This window comes from Mytilus edulis, chromosome 3 (genome assembly GCF_963676685.1).
Source record: "Mytilus edulis chromosome 3, xbMytEdul2.2, whole genome shotgun sequence".
NCBI lineage: Eukaryota > Metazoa > Mollusca > Bivalvia > Mytilida > Mytilidae > Mytilus > Mytilus edulis.
The window spans coordinates 60,330,302-60,346,858 of NC_092346.1; the positions used below are offsets into that span (position 1 = coordinate 60,330,302).

At 31.1% G+C, this 16,557-nt stretch overlaps 2 protein-coding genes across 3 annotated transcripts in view; one reads left to right on the forward strand and one right to left on the reverse strand.

Annotated features, from left to right (window-relative positions):
* Window positions 1-5,659, forward strand: part of LOC139516987 (serine/threonine-protein phosphatase 2A regulatory subunit B'' subunit gamma-like) — a 34,651-nt gene extending 28,992 nt beyond the window's left edge. Inside the window, exons 10-13 of the mRNA XM_071307507.1 lie at window positions 258-333; window positions 674-811; window positions 1,791-1,918; window positions 2,442-5,659. Coding sequence (XP_071163608.1) covers window positions 258-333; window positions 674-811; window positions 1,791-1,918; window positions 2,442-2,550 — 451 coding nt within the window. The 3' untranslated portion in view covers window positions 2,551-5,659. The remainder of the gene's footprint in view (window positions 1-257; window positions 334-673; window positions 812-1,790; window positions 1,919-2,441) is intronic.
* A 5,771-nt stretch (window positions 5,660-11,430) lies between these two features.
* Window positions 11,431-14,245, reverse strand: LOC139516970 (glutathione peroxidase 2-like). 2 transcript variants are annotated; one of them, XM_071307455.1, is made up of 2 exons: window positions 13,874-14,245; window positions 11,431-11,978 (listed from the first exon to the last, which is right to left on the reverse strand). In XM_071307455.1, exons 1-2 carry the CDS (start codon window positions 14,117-14,119, stop codon window positions 11,625-11,627), a joined length of 600 nt encoding a protein of 199 aa, XP_071163556.1. In that variant the 5' UTR covers window positions 14,120-14,245; the 3' UTR covers window positions 11,431-11,624. The 2 variants fall into 2 exon arrangements, with proteins under 2 accessions (XP_071163556.1, XP_071163557.1); XM_071307456.1 differs by lacking the exon at window positions 13,874-14,245 and adding an exon at window positions 12,307-12,660.
* Between the last annotated feature and the right edge of the window lie 2,312 nt (window positions 14,246-16,557).

The window sequence follows — 16,557 nt, forward strand, 5'->3', positions numbered from 1 at the left end:
ATATTTATTTTATATACTTTTCCTGAAATTATTCTAAATTCATCAGCCAATTACCATATAATTATGTTTAATATTAGCACAATTTTTAAATTTTTCTAAAGTAGCAAATTTATATATCCAAATAGTTGTTTTTTATGCATCATGCCAAATACAAAAAAATTTAAATGATGAAATCCGTTGTGTATAATTTATGTGTAAAACTAACATAAATTATACATAAAAAAAAATATAGTACAGTTACTGACTTTTCATTTTAGATATGGTACTGGTACCCTAACTGATGTCTTTTTAGATAGAGTTTTTCAGGAATGTCTGACATATGAAGGAGAAATGGTGAGATATGTTGTACAGTTTACTATCTTGGATTAGTTTGTTTTCTTTTTTTATGCCTTTAAGTCTATGATGATCTGTTTCATTAAATTTTTCTAGAGTTATCCCCCTTCAAACTCATAGCAGTGCTCACTTCTGTCTTCACAACTCCTCTTACCTTTTCATATTTCAAAGCCTATAGAAGGTAATTACTTTTGCATGGGACCTTTCATTAATTACTAAACAGGAAAGGAAATTGAGTTAAAATATAATTTGCACATGGTTTGAGGTTTTGTTTAGAGTCTGTCAACTTACAAATGACTGATTTCTAGTAATAACAGTGTTTATTTCTATTTTATAACAGGACTACAAAACCTACCTAGACTTTGTATTAGCATTAGAGAATAAGAAGGAACCTCAAGCATTACGATACTTATTTAGAATATTAGATGTACAACATAAAGGATACCTGAATGTGTTTGCTCTCAATTATTTCTTTAGGGTAAGTGATACATATTCAGAATTTTTCTGTTCATCATCAATCTAAATAGAGGATAATTATTTTAAGATAGATTTTTTTACTGATTGGCATACATTTCTAAAAGAATATTAGTTTCATAGACATTTGTGAACTTGCTTTTAGCTGACCTGGCCCATTGGGCCAGGTCAGCTTTTCTCATTAGTTGGCGTACGTCGTTGTTGTTAACTTTTACAAAAACCTTATCCTCTGAAACTACTGGGCTAAATTTAACCAAACTTGGTCACAATCATAATTGATGTATTTTGTTTTAAAAATGTGTCTGGTGACTGGGCCAACCAACCAAAATGGCCGCCATGGCTAAAAATAAAACATAGGGGGAAAATGTAGATTTTGTCTTAAATCTCTGAAACCAAAGCATTTAGAGCAAATCTGACATGGGGTCAAATTGTTTATCAGGTCAAGATCTATCTGCCATGAATTTTTCAGATGAATCAGACAACCCTTGGTTGGGTTGCTGCCCCTGAATTAGTAATTTTAAGGTAATTTTGCCATATTTCGTTTTATCTTGAATATTATTATAGATAGAGATAAACTGTAAACAGCAATAATGTACAGCAAAGTAAGACCTAAAAAATAAGTCAAATGACCAAAACACAATTTTGTCATGAATCCATCTGTGTCCTTTGTTTGATACAAGGTGAGCCTCTAGTTATTATTTTACTAAAACATTAATTTTTAAGACTAGAAAAATCATAAAAGATGATATTATTATACAAACATAATGTTTTAAGTCAACTTGTGTTGTTTGATTGCATTTTTATTGAAATGAGTAAAAGGAGATATGGGATTTAAGGCAATTAGTCTGCAACCCAACACAAAAGAAATCAAATGACATCTAGAAAATTGAAGTAAAATGGCAACATTTGAAATTGAGCCTTTTTGCTACCAATGTAATGACTAGTATAATACATTGTGACATTTTTATTTTATGAATTCTCAGGCTATCCAAGAACAGATGAAACTTCATGGACAAGAACCTATATCATTTCAAGATGTGAAAGATGAAATATTTGACATGGTCAAACCTAAGGATCCATTAAAATTAACATTACAAGATTTAATTGTGAGGTAAGTTAAGACAAGTATAACTTGATTTCCCATTAATACATGAAATATATTATCTGTAAATTCAGAAACTATAGTGATTTTTTTTTATTAATGCCAAAATGACATTCTTGTTAGATTGCAATCTTAATTAACTATGACTGCCAGTTTTAATGCCTAAATTGTGGTTTTCTCCTGGCATTTGAGCTTCTTCCACCCATAAAAAACTGACTACCATGTTATAGCCAATAGTGATGAGAGTGAAAACCACAACAATCAATCTAACAAAAAAGGCAGCTAAGTAAGTCCATTCCAGATCATATAAATAACAAGAACACAAATAGTTATATTGTTTTATCTTCTTTAGAAATTGTGGAAGTATCTTCTGTCCTCTTTTAATGGACACAATCCTATCACTCTGTTCAAAATATTGTAAAATTTTACTATTAACTAAAAGTACAGAGAGCAAAAGACAATAACTACAGGGTTTAGTGGGTAAAAACGAAAGTTCTTGTATATTAATCCTAAATACAATGATTTATTTCAGTGGTAAAGGTGATACAGTGGTCAGTATTTTAACTGATTTGAATGACTTCTGGACATATGAAAACAGAGAATATCTAGTCCCCGATACAGCAGAGGAATCAGAGATCTAATGGCAGTTATAATTCATCAATGGGAACTTGTGCAACTTAATGGAACATGTAGCAGTTTCCTTAGATTTGTGATAGAATACTAGATTTTTACATGGTCAAAAACCAGTATTGCAATATCAAATAATGGTGTGTCACTTCATAAAACATGGTCAATTTCATTTTTTATGGTAAAGGGCATCTCAGTCATTTTTCAATAAACCTTATTATAAGTCAAGTCGTGCATTACTAGTCATTACATACTTGAAACCGTCCACCTTGTGAAGATATTGGATAAGTTGTCTCGTGGCATATTTAGATATAGAAATCTTTAAAAGGATAGCAAGATTCATCACACTTTTGAATTTTAGAAAATAGTTTTGAATTGATACAATTTGTATAGGCTTTCTGTTTTCTCAGTTTTTGAAAATAGAAAAATGATTTAAGGTATAAATGTTAAATAGTAGAAATCCTAACATTTTTAGTAATAATAATGTGATGTTTATATAAGTGTGTGCCATTACTAGTAAATCCTATAACATTGTCAGTTAAATATTAGCTAAGATTTATGACTACAAAGTATTCTCTTTTCCAGTGATACATAGCATTGTGTGTTTCAATTATTGTCTCTAACTACAAATATTTATTGATTGTATTTCATCTGCAATAGCCCTACATGAATACGTTTTAAAGTGAAATTTTCTTACTTACAGTTAATATAAGATATAGTCAATAGGAAAACATTCAACAATCTTAACAATACAAGTTTCTGAGCACTGCCTAACTCTACTGTGCAATTGCCTTGTGTGACATTTTATAAAGCTTTATACATTTGTAAAAAAAATCTAGATTGGTCAGTTCATCAGTTTCTTATTTTGAATGGATATATACATCTGTACAAGTTGTTGCTTCAGAATCTAAAAGCTTTATCTCACTTTACTTTATTCTTAGATACAAGAGATATACATTTGAACAGATTTCCTAATACCTTAATACCAACCTTGAAAATTAAATAAATTGTTTTTTTTTACTTCAATATATAAACTTGGGTTTTAAAAAATATATTTGGTAATGAAACAAACATACAGTGTAACCTGTGTTAACCGATGCACTAGGGGACCAGAAAAAAATGTTGGAGCAAGCAGGGTGTCAGAATACTCAGGGTTTTTCTGCAAGGAAAGGCTTATTTTGGGTTAAGAAAAATGTGTCAGTTAAAGCAGGATGTTGGAATACTCAGGTGTTGGAGTAGACATGTTACACTGTACTACAAATTTGTCAATCAGTTCAAAAGAACTAATCTGTTGACCTTTAAAACTTCAGAAGATGTAAATCTATTTAAGGACATATAAATTTAATAAAGCTGCCGCCATTATAATCGTTTAAAGTATTTTTACTTACAATGAAGTGACAGTATGTATTTAGGTGACTCTAATTTTAATGAACCATTATAATTTGTTTACCGTATTATATTTAATGTTACTGTCTGAATGGTTTGTTTCGTTTCTGTTTTGTTAATCAATGTTTGTGTATTTTGTCATTGTTTGTACTGAGAGGTTGTAAATATATGTATTCTCAGTCTCCAAGCACGTCATAGTTCTATTGTTATTAAATATTATTAGTCTTATTCTTTTTTTTAGAGTAAAATAAGTTAGACTACAAATGTATATATATATTAATATCAAATGATAAGTACTTTTTTAGGTGTTTCTACAAATGAATACATGTTTCACAATATAGGTAAAAGCAAATTAATTCAAAATTCATTTAGAAAAGTTATTTGATACAATACACATTTCTGTCTCTAATTGTGATTTATTGTAATTTCTTATCATCCTCCTTGACAATGCTTTCTTTTATTAGTTATTGTCCTAAGATTGTATGTTCCACTAAATTTATATACACTTTTTAACACTTGACACATTATATCTTTTTTTTGGGGGTTTATTTCAGCATATCTCATATTACCTCAAGTTTGCTCCATTCGATCCATATTTATAAATGATTGGGCTAAAATGAGCACTTCAATGTAGTGACCCACGTTTTCTTCAGCATATATATCTTTAAGAAATTCTGCAAAATTTGTGTTCCCACAAAGCAATTATATCTTCCATATTGAAGAATTTAAGATTTTGTCAATTTTTAATCAGACTTTCAATGTTGAAAACTCAGCAATTAATAAACCATATTACAATAAACTCATGTTTGCTTGAATGTATAATTACTAAATTTTACAGGATATTTGTTTCATAAGCTCCCTTGTGATTTTGAGATACATTTAGATAAGTCTTTCCAGAGTTATTGCCCTTTCATTAAAATCTTCTCACCTTTTGCACTTTGTACTTGCCAGCAACTGAGTATTAGATTATTTATACATGTATAAAAATAAATATTGCATCACCTACTTAAAATTTACAAAATTGAACAAATATAGAATTAAACCTGTTGAAAGAAAAAACCAAAAAATTGACCTAGTTTGTACTTATATTTTATTGTCTATAATACATGACATTGTAATTATTTTTTTTGCTGATATTAGAAAATGAGAAAACCTGAAAATTGAATATCATCTCAACTTAGATATTTACTGATTTCTTAAAATGAAAGATAATGGAAAAATCAATACTCTACACTGTATAACACAGAATATGCTAAGCTGATAAATTATAATCAATAATAATTTTTGCTTGATAAATACCGTCCCAAAAGTTATATTTATTTTGCTTTCATGCTTTTGTCTGTTGAACTTTTCATAAAATACATGATTAAATTATTTTATCCTGTGTTAAAATTGATACAAATGTATTAACTTTTAAAAACTAGTTATATTGTCTGATACATGTTAAATATTTATTGAGGGATAATTATTATCTGATTACACACCAACATTTTTAGTTGGTGTCATTGAAAGCTAAGCTTGATATTCATTTGGAACATGTGGTAACTTTACAGACTATAAAAAAAACAAGTGTAGTATACAAATTCAATAATTGATCTTTAATCAGATAATGAAATGTTGAAGGTATTTTTAAATGCAGTGTACAAGGCAGCAGCTGTATATTGTTTTATGTTATCACTGCCTGATATTGTATAATATTGTGTGGTTATATTGTAAATAAAATATTTGTGAATATTAGTATTTATTTTGTAATCTATAGAAACCTGTCCATTCAAATCAATTGTGACAATAGAATATAGTACAAAATTAAGAAATTTCATTGGCATGCATTTGTTTTGGTCATTTCTCTTGTGGATTGTCCCAATATCATTGGCATAGACAAAAGCAATTATCTTTATTTCTTTAATTCTTATCTGCTCTGACTTGGGTTAACTCAATTCTTTGTTACAACAATGATATCCATAGGACCTTTTTGTGGTCTATCATAGTCACCACACCCTTATCTGGATAAGGTTAGCTTCTGTATCAGTGTGGGCTATCAGATTGTTGTCTGTAGTATATAGAATTGTTGTTAATTGCCTGTGCCCCTCCATGGTTCAGGGATTCACAATTAAAATAATCACATGAAAAAGTAACAGAAATACAGTAAGTACAAGTAAAGAAAGTGGAAAAACAGAGAAATGGTTAGGGAGAGACTGAAACAATAGAGGATAACTAGGGACACTCAAAATCCTTTTTTCAACGGAAAAGAGCATGCACGAGAAAAAAATCCAAAAGATAAAACTGTCCACAAAATATATGTTCCAGAAGGGTTAGCAGTTCCCTCTCCACTAGTGACATCTGCTGCATCATCCTTTGCAAAATAATCTTTGGTGCCTCGGTGGCCAAGTGGTCTAAGTAGTTACTATTTAATCAAAAGCCAGTCAATACTGAGGTGAGTTTGAACTCCCCTCTCGTGCAGGTGCACTCAACTCCAATCTTAATTGACTATGATTGTCAGTTTTCCTATCAAAGATCTGTTTTTTTCTGGCACTTAAGCTTCCTCCACCTAAACAATTGGCTGCCACGAAATAGCCCAAAAGTGGAATTAAAACACTTAAAAAAACAAAATTAAATAGTCTGTGGCTTCATAATGTTTTGGTGCAGGAGGCTTTGTCATTTCCTATGACATTACTGAATTCATAAATCACCAGTACCTGTACTGTTCAACAAGACATAATGTGAACAGTTTGAAATTAAATTACAAATAGTTGACCAAGCATAACTATGATTGACAGGACCACTATAAATAGAAATATCAAATACCCTGAAAAATAAGGTATCACAGATTTTACGAAATTTTGCTTTGATCTTCCTGATTGATATTTCCATCAATCAATCTCATTTAGATGACCAATGATTATCTATAAATATCATATTGATAAACAACACAAACACCATTAAAAGATGTGATGAACCTAGAAGCTCAGGAAGTGTGACCAATTCCTGTTCCATTGGTAGGTCCTGTCATGCTTTTGACATGATAAGTTGTGTTAAGGGATTCCATCAATATTAAGATTGTTGGTATATCAAATGAACAGATATGTGTCAAACAGATATTCCATTATGGTCAACAAAAATATTATGGTGCCCTCAAATCTTTTTAATAAAAATTTTATGGAGTACCACCCTCTTTGCATTTTAAGAACCCTCGCAACAACTCTTTCAAAGGCCTGTATGTGACCTGTTGCAAGGCCAAATTTCTGTTCTTATTCAATATACCCTAATTTCCTGTGGCAGTTTAAATTTCTCCAATTTTAATCCCAGACATCTTTATTACAGAACCTATCTAGATCTATTGTGTTTATCAATTGTTCTCTTCCTGAATATGCATGAAATATTTCCCACTTGACGTTAAGCAACCAACAATCAATCAATCAAATATTTTAAAGAGATGACTTCAACTTTACCATAAAAAAACATTTGTTCAATAGTTTTTTAATGGGCAGCAACCTGTCAAGGAAATCATTTTAGGAAGTAAGCCCTTAATTGGACATCTTATATGTGAACAATTTATATTGAATATATATGCAGGTGTTTCTGGAATGTTTATTCATACAATAAAAGTTCCAATGACACCACTGATGAACATTTTTTATCTGTACAAGGGCAGTAACTCCAATATAATTTCAGAGATTCTTTCAAACATTAAAAAAATTATCCTTCAAGAAATGGCACGAAATTGCTATATGTGTTTATTTTCATATTATTTCTATTTCAAGGGTGCATAACTCTTGGGGGAAAATAGCAGAACAGCTTGGTGATCGAACTCTTCGAAGACCTTTCAGATATAACATTTGATACGAATTTCATTAAAACAATATCAATAATATAGACATGAGAGTGCTTACAATGATCTAGACTACAATGCAATGTTGAATAGGAATTACGTTTTAAAGGTACATTTGTACATTATTCTTGTAAAGATAGTTGATTGGCATTGATTTTCAAACTTGTCCAAGACACTTCTGATATAAATCTTTGACATCAATTTCATAAAAATTTGACAAGAATGTGGACTTGGGAGTTTCCTGAAATATTTAGATTTTCAAGGGGGATAGAAACTGATTTTTTAAATGTTCCAAGACTCTGCTGATAAAAATCTTTATGCAAGATTTCATAAGAATATGACTAGAGTTGTACATGTGAAGTTTTTACAAGATGGGATGCACGGACACACAGACAAGAGGACGGTGGCCATTATTTTTCTGTTGTGTATGAGAGAAATTGCTTTCTAATCTTTTGAAGTTTTAGTTCTCGACCAATTGTCAGTGACAAACTTCCTAGTAAATAACGCGGACTATTAACTATCTGTAGGCACCTTTGTTTTTAGTTAAATCGGAAAGAGGAAATCAACATAATTGTTAGACTTTGTTCTCCTTGAGAAATCATGGTAAAAATAAAATACATAAAAGTATGATATGTGGTTTCCATTTGGCTAAAAAAAAATGAAGGAAAAAAATGTAAATGTCAAACAGTATTCCTCATTGTTATATTAAGGTATATGGGGATATGGGGAATATTTTTTTCTGAGTGCCTGTGATATTAAGGTACATCGGGGGGGGGGGGGGGGGAATTCTGAGACAAGTGCCTGTGTCTATTCGACTTCAAACACATTTTGTTGCCATATATTGGTATCAAGTCGTCGTCGTCGTCTGAAGACATTTGGTTTCCGGACAATAACTTAAGTATACGTAAAAATATATATGAAATTTAAACACAAGGTTTGTAACCACAAGGGGAAGGTTGGGATTGATTTAGGGGGTTATGGTCCTATCAGTTTTGGAATTAGGGACCAAAAGGGGCCTAAATAAGCATTTTCTAGTTTCCAGACAATAACTTGTGGAACGGGTGTATGGAGCTCTCTGAAATTATACCACAAGTTTCCACACCACAAAGGGATGGTTAGGATTGACTGTTGGGGGTTATGGCTCAACCCGTTTAGGAATTAGGCGCAAAAAGGGTGGAAAACAAAGGTTTCCTGGTTACAAAGACAATTTATAAGCAGTGTTATTGGGGGGTAATCTAAACACACCATTATTTTGGATTACCTCCCTTATACTGCTTTTAAATTATGTATACAGAAATGTGGTATTGCCTTAATTGAGGTGTTAAGCTGTCAATCTATTTTTAGAAGTTGTTATCAATTAATTTTAGCCATGATTGTGTATGTCATTTTCTATTTTAAGACTTATAGACTTTATGATGTATTTAAATGGGTAATTATGGATGCAAACATTGGAAATTTGCCCACAAAAATCATTTAAGTTATTCTAGTTACCTTGCAGACAATTCTTTTTTTCTTTGATACTTTAATAGGTAATGATAAGATTTTTTTGTTGGTTTTTTTTTTAAATAAAGTTTATTATACTTTTCCTCAGTATTCAAATATTTTGAGTGATATCAATACAAATCTACTAAGTTATTCTAGTCAGCTTGCAGTCATTTTGTTCGTTTATATAAACTGCTCCCTTAAGTAATGGTGTGTAGACGATTTTGTTGGTATTTTTGTTTTTGTTCGTCAGTACCAATCTCTTAAGTAATTATAGTAAGCTTAAGGTCATTTTTTTTTTAATGTCAAATATTAAGATTTGATGGATATGACAATTTTCAAACTATTTCCCTAAAGTGTAAATTGACATTTTGTATCAATAAGTAATTGGTTTTATCGATCTTTGGAAGTTGAGCAGAGACTGGTGTCTGTTACAACTTCAGACTTTAAGCAGGTGTTACTTGTCTGACATTGATTATTCTACGACTGACAGTTTTCACCTGTTATCTTACCCAATGTCGTAGAATTAACACTATCAGCATATGCTGTTTACCAGAGACATGCATTAGATTCACATTGAAGGTGTTAACCCGAATGAGTGTATCACATTAACACCAGGTTATTATTTTCATTGCAGAATGATATATTTTTCAATAATATAGGAGGAAGTCTTTCTGCGATTTTATCATATGTTTTATGAAGCATTAACATTCAGGGTACTAACTATCCAATTTCATGTAACAACATTTTGGCGTAATTAATACATAAGATTTGTCTTTGTTTTACTAGGTAGTCCTTTTGAAGCAATGAACGTTTTTACCAGTGTGTTCAATTTCTATAAAATTAAATGCATAAAGGTTATCCAGGCAATCCGCAGATTCATAGATATACATATCAATTCAAAGATTACGTGACACAAGCGAATCAAAGACAAGTCCTTCTTTAAAAATTGATATCTTGTGTTGGTAAATACTGTATCTAGTTCTGAAGGATCTCCCCTTGATGACCTTTGCATTGTTGTGATGTAAAAGTCCCTCACTGCTGTGCACTGGTCATGAGGAGAACTACTGCAGAATGAGATACTATATTCCTGGTTCTATTTTTACTTTTTGTTTCCGTATTAATAAACTTTATATCATATTCTTTTAATATTAAATCGACCTCATTGCACTCAATGCCTCTTACCTCAATTATATCCTATATTGCTCATATCAATTTATTATTTGTGTATTACTTATAATATTGTGTATTTCACTAATGTTTATATAATCATTGTATGATGTTTTTGTATCTTGCCCGACAAGGGCCCATGATTGGTTTAATAAAATAATGTCTAATGTCATTAAAAAAACCATGTACCTTAAATATGACTTATCAGTATAATACAATACTAGTAACCTGGCCTATGTTTCCTTGTTATGTAGGACATTAAACATATATTTTCTTGGAAATAAGTGGGGTAAAGAACATTGTTTTTATTTACAAACTGGATCGTATCCTGTTCTTTGTTAGATATTTGTTTGACAATTGAACTCCATAAAACATATAATATAATATTTAATCCTACAAAAGAGCAGAAAACAGCTCAAGGCCACCAATGGGTCTTCGTCGCAGCGAGAAAATTCCACATCCGGTTGCTGACTTTAGTTGGTCCGTTCTTTTTGCCAATCAAAATTATATCAATTAGCTTAAGGTAAAAGTATATTATCTAAATGCCCAAAAATGAGCAAGCAAGGGCCAACCGTGCAAGATCTTCATGGGTAGTTAAGGTCGTTAACAATCCTGCCCCCCCCCCCCCCCCTCATTATCAGATGGACTGTAAATAACAATGTATACACGTTGAGTGGTATGGAAGCCACATAAAACTCAAGTAACATACAGATGAACAAAAATTAAAAAAACACAAAAGCCTAACAAACATTTATTAAAGGCTCCTGGCTTGGGACAGGCGGGGACAAACATGTTTTGCGAAAGAAAAAAACTCCCCTTATACCTCTAGCCAATATGGACTAAACATACACACAGTAATTTGCATTCATCTATCAGGATTTAGTGAGATCATTTGTGACGGTACTTTCCATACATATTCACGAAATTTCTCTTTAAAATGATATATGATCAAAATATGTCCTACCAAGGACACAATCTTTATCTTTGGACACCACGAATGGACACTAAATCATGTGTGGGCATTGCATATATTGTATACATTTTATTCTAGACAACATATATTGTCCCTTTGTAAAAAAGGTTTGTAAAAACACATCCTGTCACACCATGTTCTACACAGAACTTTGTAAGTGTAACAATCATCACTACAAATTCCTTTCTTACAAGGAGATAAAACCATGTCGACTAAACATTCAAATGTCAAATCGAAATATTTTTTGTCTAAACTTTGTGTTTTTCTATTAACATTTTTATATCACTTTGAATATTAATCGTCTGAAAATATCTACTATAACGTTTGAATGGTTTTCCATCAGGGTCTATTAAGAATTTTTCAAAGTTCCATGCGATATCAGTTCTTGTCACAGGTTCCCATATGATAGATAATGGTGATTTCATGAAACTAACAGCATCGTCGCTTGGCAGTGGAAGGCGTTCACGAAGATATACAAATATTGGATGAGCGTCTTTACCGTTTACATCACACTTCTCAAACAACGGAAATTTAGGCTTAAATCCTTTCCCTGGTCGAACATGCTCAAGGGCATTCAGGATTTCTTCACCGTTTCCATTTTCCTGTAATGATAACGACAAAATTTGTACATAACTATTGAAATTTCATGTATATTAATGTTGTTAAAACGATGTTAGTGAGAGAGAAATCCTCGAGGGATTAGTGGAAATTTACCAATCGGCGAAAAAAACTTTGAAATTTTCCACAATTATTTAAACTAATTAAGGAGTTGTGCATGGACAATTACAACTATATGTCCCCGTACGGCTTCCAACAATAAGCAAACAAATGTTACATAATGCTGTAAATTGCAGAAACATTGAAAAATAATGAATCTTCCTTCGTCCATAGATTTTTTTTTATCATTTTCACTATTCTGAGTCTACTTACCTGATGCCCGAACTGGTTAGAAGGGAATCCCAATACCACAAGCTTATCTCCATACCGTGAAATAAGCTCGTTCATTTGAAGGAAATCCCTACTTGTTGTGCCTCACATAGAAGCCACATTCACCAAAAGAATTAACTTTCCTTTGAATTTACTTAGATTGACAACATTTCCTTTAAGATCTTTGGCTGTAAAGTCATAAATTGTCTGATACTGAACCGGACCTTTTACGTAAGCAGACATGTTTGTAGTGTGTTTATGTTAAGACAGGTGTAAGAAGGCGGGTATATATTCGTCTATATATGCATATTCAATCACTGTTATTCATAGTTCAATAAATTTGTTAAAATCCACAGGTTGATAAAACAAATGATACTTAGAATGCACATAATTGTTTAATAAAGGTAGTTTTACTCTATCTTTAAATAACCTGTCAATGTTCAACTTTTCTAGACTTAAAGTCCTGCACACATATTGAGTTGATGTTTTCAATGACTAATGGGCATACGATCTTTATCACTTTATTTAGTCGTGCATTTACTGTTTTTATAAGTTATATATTTTAAATATTCAGTATTATACTAAGTTGTAGGTCTCATTTATTTGGTTCGTAAGCAAGCTATCTAAAATTGCCCTGGCGTCGGAATTTATACATATATCTATAGATTCATTAAAAAAAATGAACTGAATATATATATTTACGTTTTTAATCGTTGATTAATCTCGTTCGTGTAAATAATTATAGTTAAAAGATTTTTCTTGTGATAAGTTATTGTACTGCACATGTATACAAGAACGTGTTGGTTCATTATTTTCTAACCCTATATACTGAGCTACTGAAAAAAGCATTTGTTGGTTCAATTCATGAATATGCTTAAATATGACAATAGAAGTGTATAGGTAATGTTTTATTTATTAAGACTCTTTAAACTTGCACTTATTCACATGCCAGTCTGAGGTCTTACGATGTCCTAAGAGTTGGATTCATCGTACAATTTATGTCTCGGGCACATGCAGATCATCATATAAGTTTATATATAAATACTTTCATAACGACTTATTAAATACGATTACGAGTTGAATGAATACAATTTGAAACTTTAATCTTTCTTTTCTTGTACTTCTAATCTAAAATAGGTTTTACACTGTATCGTGGTTTTTAAAAACGTTTATATTTATCAAAGCGTCGATTAATATTCTTAAAATGTATATTGCCTATCTTGTTGGTCTTGGTGTGGTATCAAAGGCATTAGGTCCTTCAGACAGAGTTCATCTGTGCAAATTTTCAAAGCATATAACCGATGTTTCGACGGTTCCTAATTTACCAACAGCCACTATTTTCCGACTGGTAGCTTGCGTAATTGTTAACTGTACCGGCTATTCAAATTCATATATATAACAGAACCAAAATTAACTATAGTTTAACTTTACTGAAATACAAACTGTTAACAAGAAGACAAACAACAACCTGCCTACTCTGAAATTCGACACATTACCGTGGAACAATGATTACCATTACTTTAATGAATTATACCAGATACATGTATTTTTAAAGAAAAAAGTACTATACCTGATGTCCGAACTGATTACAAGGAAATCCCAGGATAACCAGTTTATCTCCAAATTTGTCGATCAACTCGTTCATCTGGGTAAAATCCCTTACAGTTGTTCCTCAGAGAGAGGCTACATTTTGCACAAGTATAACTTTTCCCTTAAAATCACTAAAATTAACTTTCTTCTTGAGTACACATTTGACGGCCGAAAATTGATGAAAATTTTTGATTGATGCTGGGCTTCTCAATCTGATGTCTTCCATGATAGTGAATAGATAACTGTGTGATGTTAAACCGGATCTATGACTTTATATACAGTGTTTGCGTTGATCAGTCAATAACAGCTCACGTGTTCAATGTTTAAAGTTTCGCCTTCAACAACGATATGCAAAAATCGTCAAGTCAGTGAAAGTGAAGTGGTTTTAATGTGAAAGTGTATATAAGGTTGTTATATATGACAATAATTTGTACGGATGTAAAGGAGAAGGAAGGATATGAATAAATAGGTTTTGATTTTCTTATAAAACCGTAGAGTTATACAAAATACATTTATATCGTTGAATTGTTACTAAATGTAAACCTTCTCTTTAAAACGCCTATATTTGTAACTCTAATTAAGGATGTCTGATGTTTTTATTATCGCATTTAATTCATGTAGATCGTTTATTAAATTTTTTTGCGATCAACATCTCGTCAAAGCAAAGATTTCTGGTCACCGGCTCGGTAAAATTAAAGACTTCTGACTTGTTATTTGCCTCTTTTTCGAAAAGCATCTACACCCTGGGTAACCAGGTCGACCTTCAATAGTAAAACTGACATAACGAAGCGTAATATAAGACATATAAAGTACCCCGAAAGCCAGTAAAGGGTAACTTGTTTTGTATATAAGGTGTTTGTAACAGATTTTGTTAAATTATTTCGAGATATGTATTGAGAAACAAAAATTACAATTATTTTTTTGTCCACCGACGGTAATGAGAAATGGTCCCTATTTCTATATCATTTTTTGTGGTTTATAATTTTTTCATTGTAAATTAATATTCCTTTATGATTAAACTTATTTCCATGTATTCATCGTGTTTTTGATCTAATCCGTATGTGTGGAAAATCTGCATAGAGGGTCATCATCTATAAACTACTGTACGTTATTGTAACATCGTATGGATAAGAGCATAAAAATAGTTAAAGAAGTGAAAAATAAGAAGGGATATTTACTGTAAACTAATAGGAATAATCAAAACACAAAAAAAAATCTATAAAAAAGGAGGGTCTTTCAATACCGCCTGTTATATAGTAGTACTAGGGACTATTCAGAGCTTGACGTTTTCAAGTGGCGCCTCTAAATAAACGAAGTCTATAAATATGCATTTTACTAGTACAATAGTATATATTTTTTCTTGTTTCTTATACCTAATTCGTGACCTCATTGAATTCCATTCCGAAATATTCGAAAAAAAGGAATACCGCGTTTTTAAAACTTATAAATACACTTCGTGGAGCGCAATAACTGAGTCTCCAAAAAAAGATTAATGTAAATTATCTGCATTTTCTAAAACGTACATTGTTTTTTATTTTGTAAAAAAAAATTCTCGTCAATAGTGAAGGGATTTGGCTTTTTTTAATACTGTAAAGAACAATTACCCTAATTAGATATTGAAACAAAATATGTTTTCAAAAAGAATCTATGGCTACGTGACAAATAACATGGATTTTTCACATTCCTATTTAAATCTTACTTTTGCTGATAATTAATCATTATTGAATATTTTCACAATACACGGTCAAAGTTCTCTGTATTATAAGACATTCTCGCTTTGGAATTCGGAGTCACTCACATATGAAACACAAAGCCATACAGACACAGGAAACGGAACAACCTTCATCAGTAACAAATTTGTAAATAAAAGAAATAACAATATTTACGCTTGAGATATAAGAAAAACAAATACAAAAGGGCCTTATAAGAAAACAGTAAAACTCATCTAAGGTTGACTTCATCTGAGACAGTATATTGTGTACAAGGACAACCCAATAATTTTGAGATGTTTAAAAAAAAAATACAAACGGGTTTTTTTTTAAGTTTGTTGGTAAATTTTACATATTAATATTGATGTGTGCCGAAAATTTTGAACAAATCTATAAATTTTATGTATCTTATATTCATTTCACAGGGAGAAAAACTGATTGTATCGACATTAATTGTAAGTATGCAAAATTATTATACACGATAAGTGAACGGGTAGTAAAAAATACATAATATGTTTAGTACTGTTTATCATATATCAGTAAGTTGTTCATTACGGAATAAAGGCTACAGAATATTTGTTCCAACAGGAACATATCATTGTTTATAACAAAGTTTCCAGTTGAACTTATGTTAGGTGGAACAAATATGCGTTGATAGGGTTATATAATAACTCAGCCTTTTTATATTGTTTTCAGATGTTTATCATAATTTCAATGCTTGAGCACAAAGCAAGCAAACAAACCAAACCTTTAATTTGCTGGCAAAAGATTAACAGCTGTTAAACTTTTAATTTATACAGACAAAAAAATATATCTTCATGAATAAAACAACACAAATAGTTATATATGCATGTCTGCGCTGTGATACGGGGACATGCAAGCACATTTATTTATCATAAAGTAGGGTTGTACATTACAGCCGATTGCATTGAGTGTGTAGTTAAAGGTAATATCT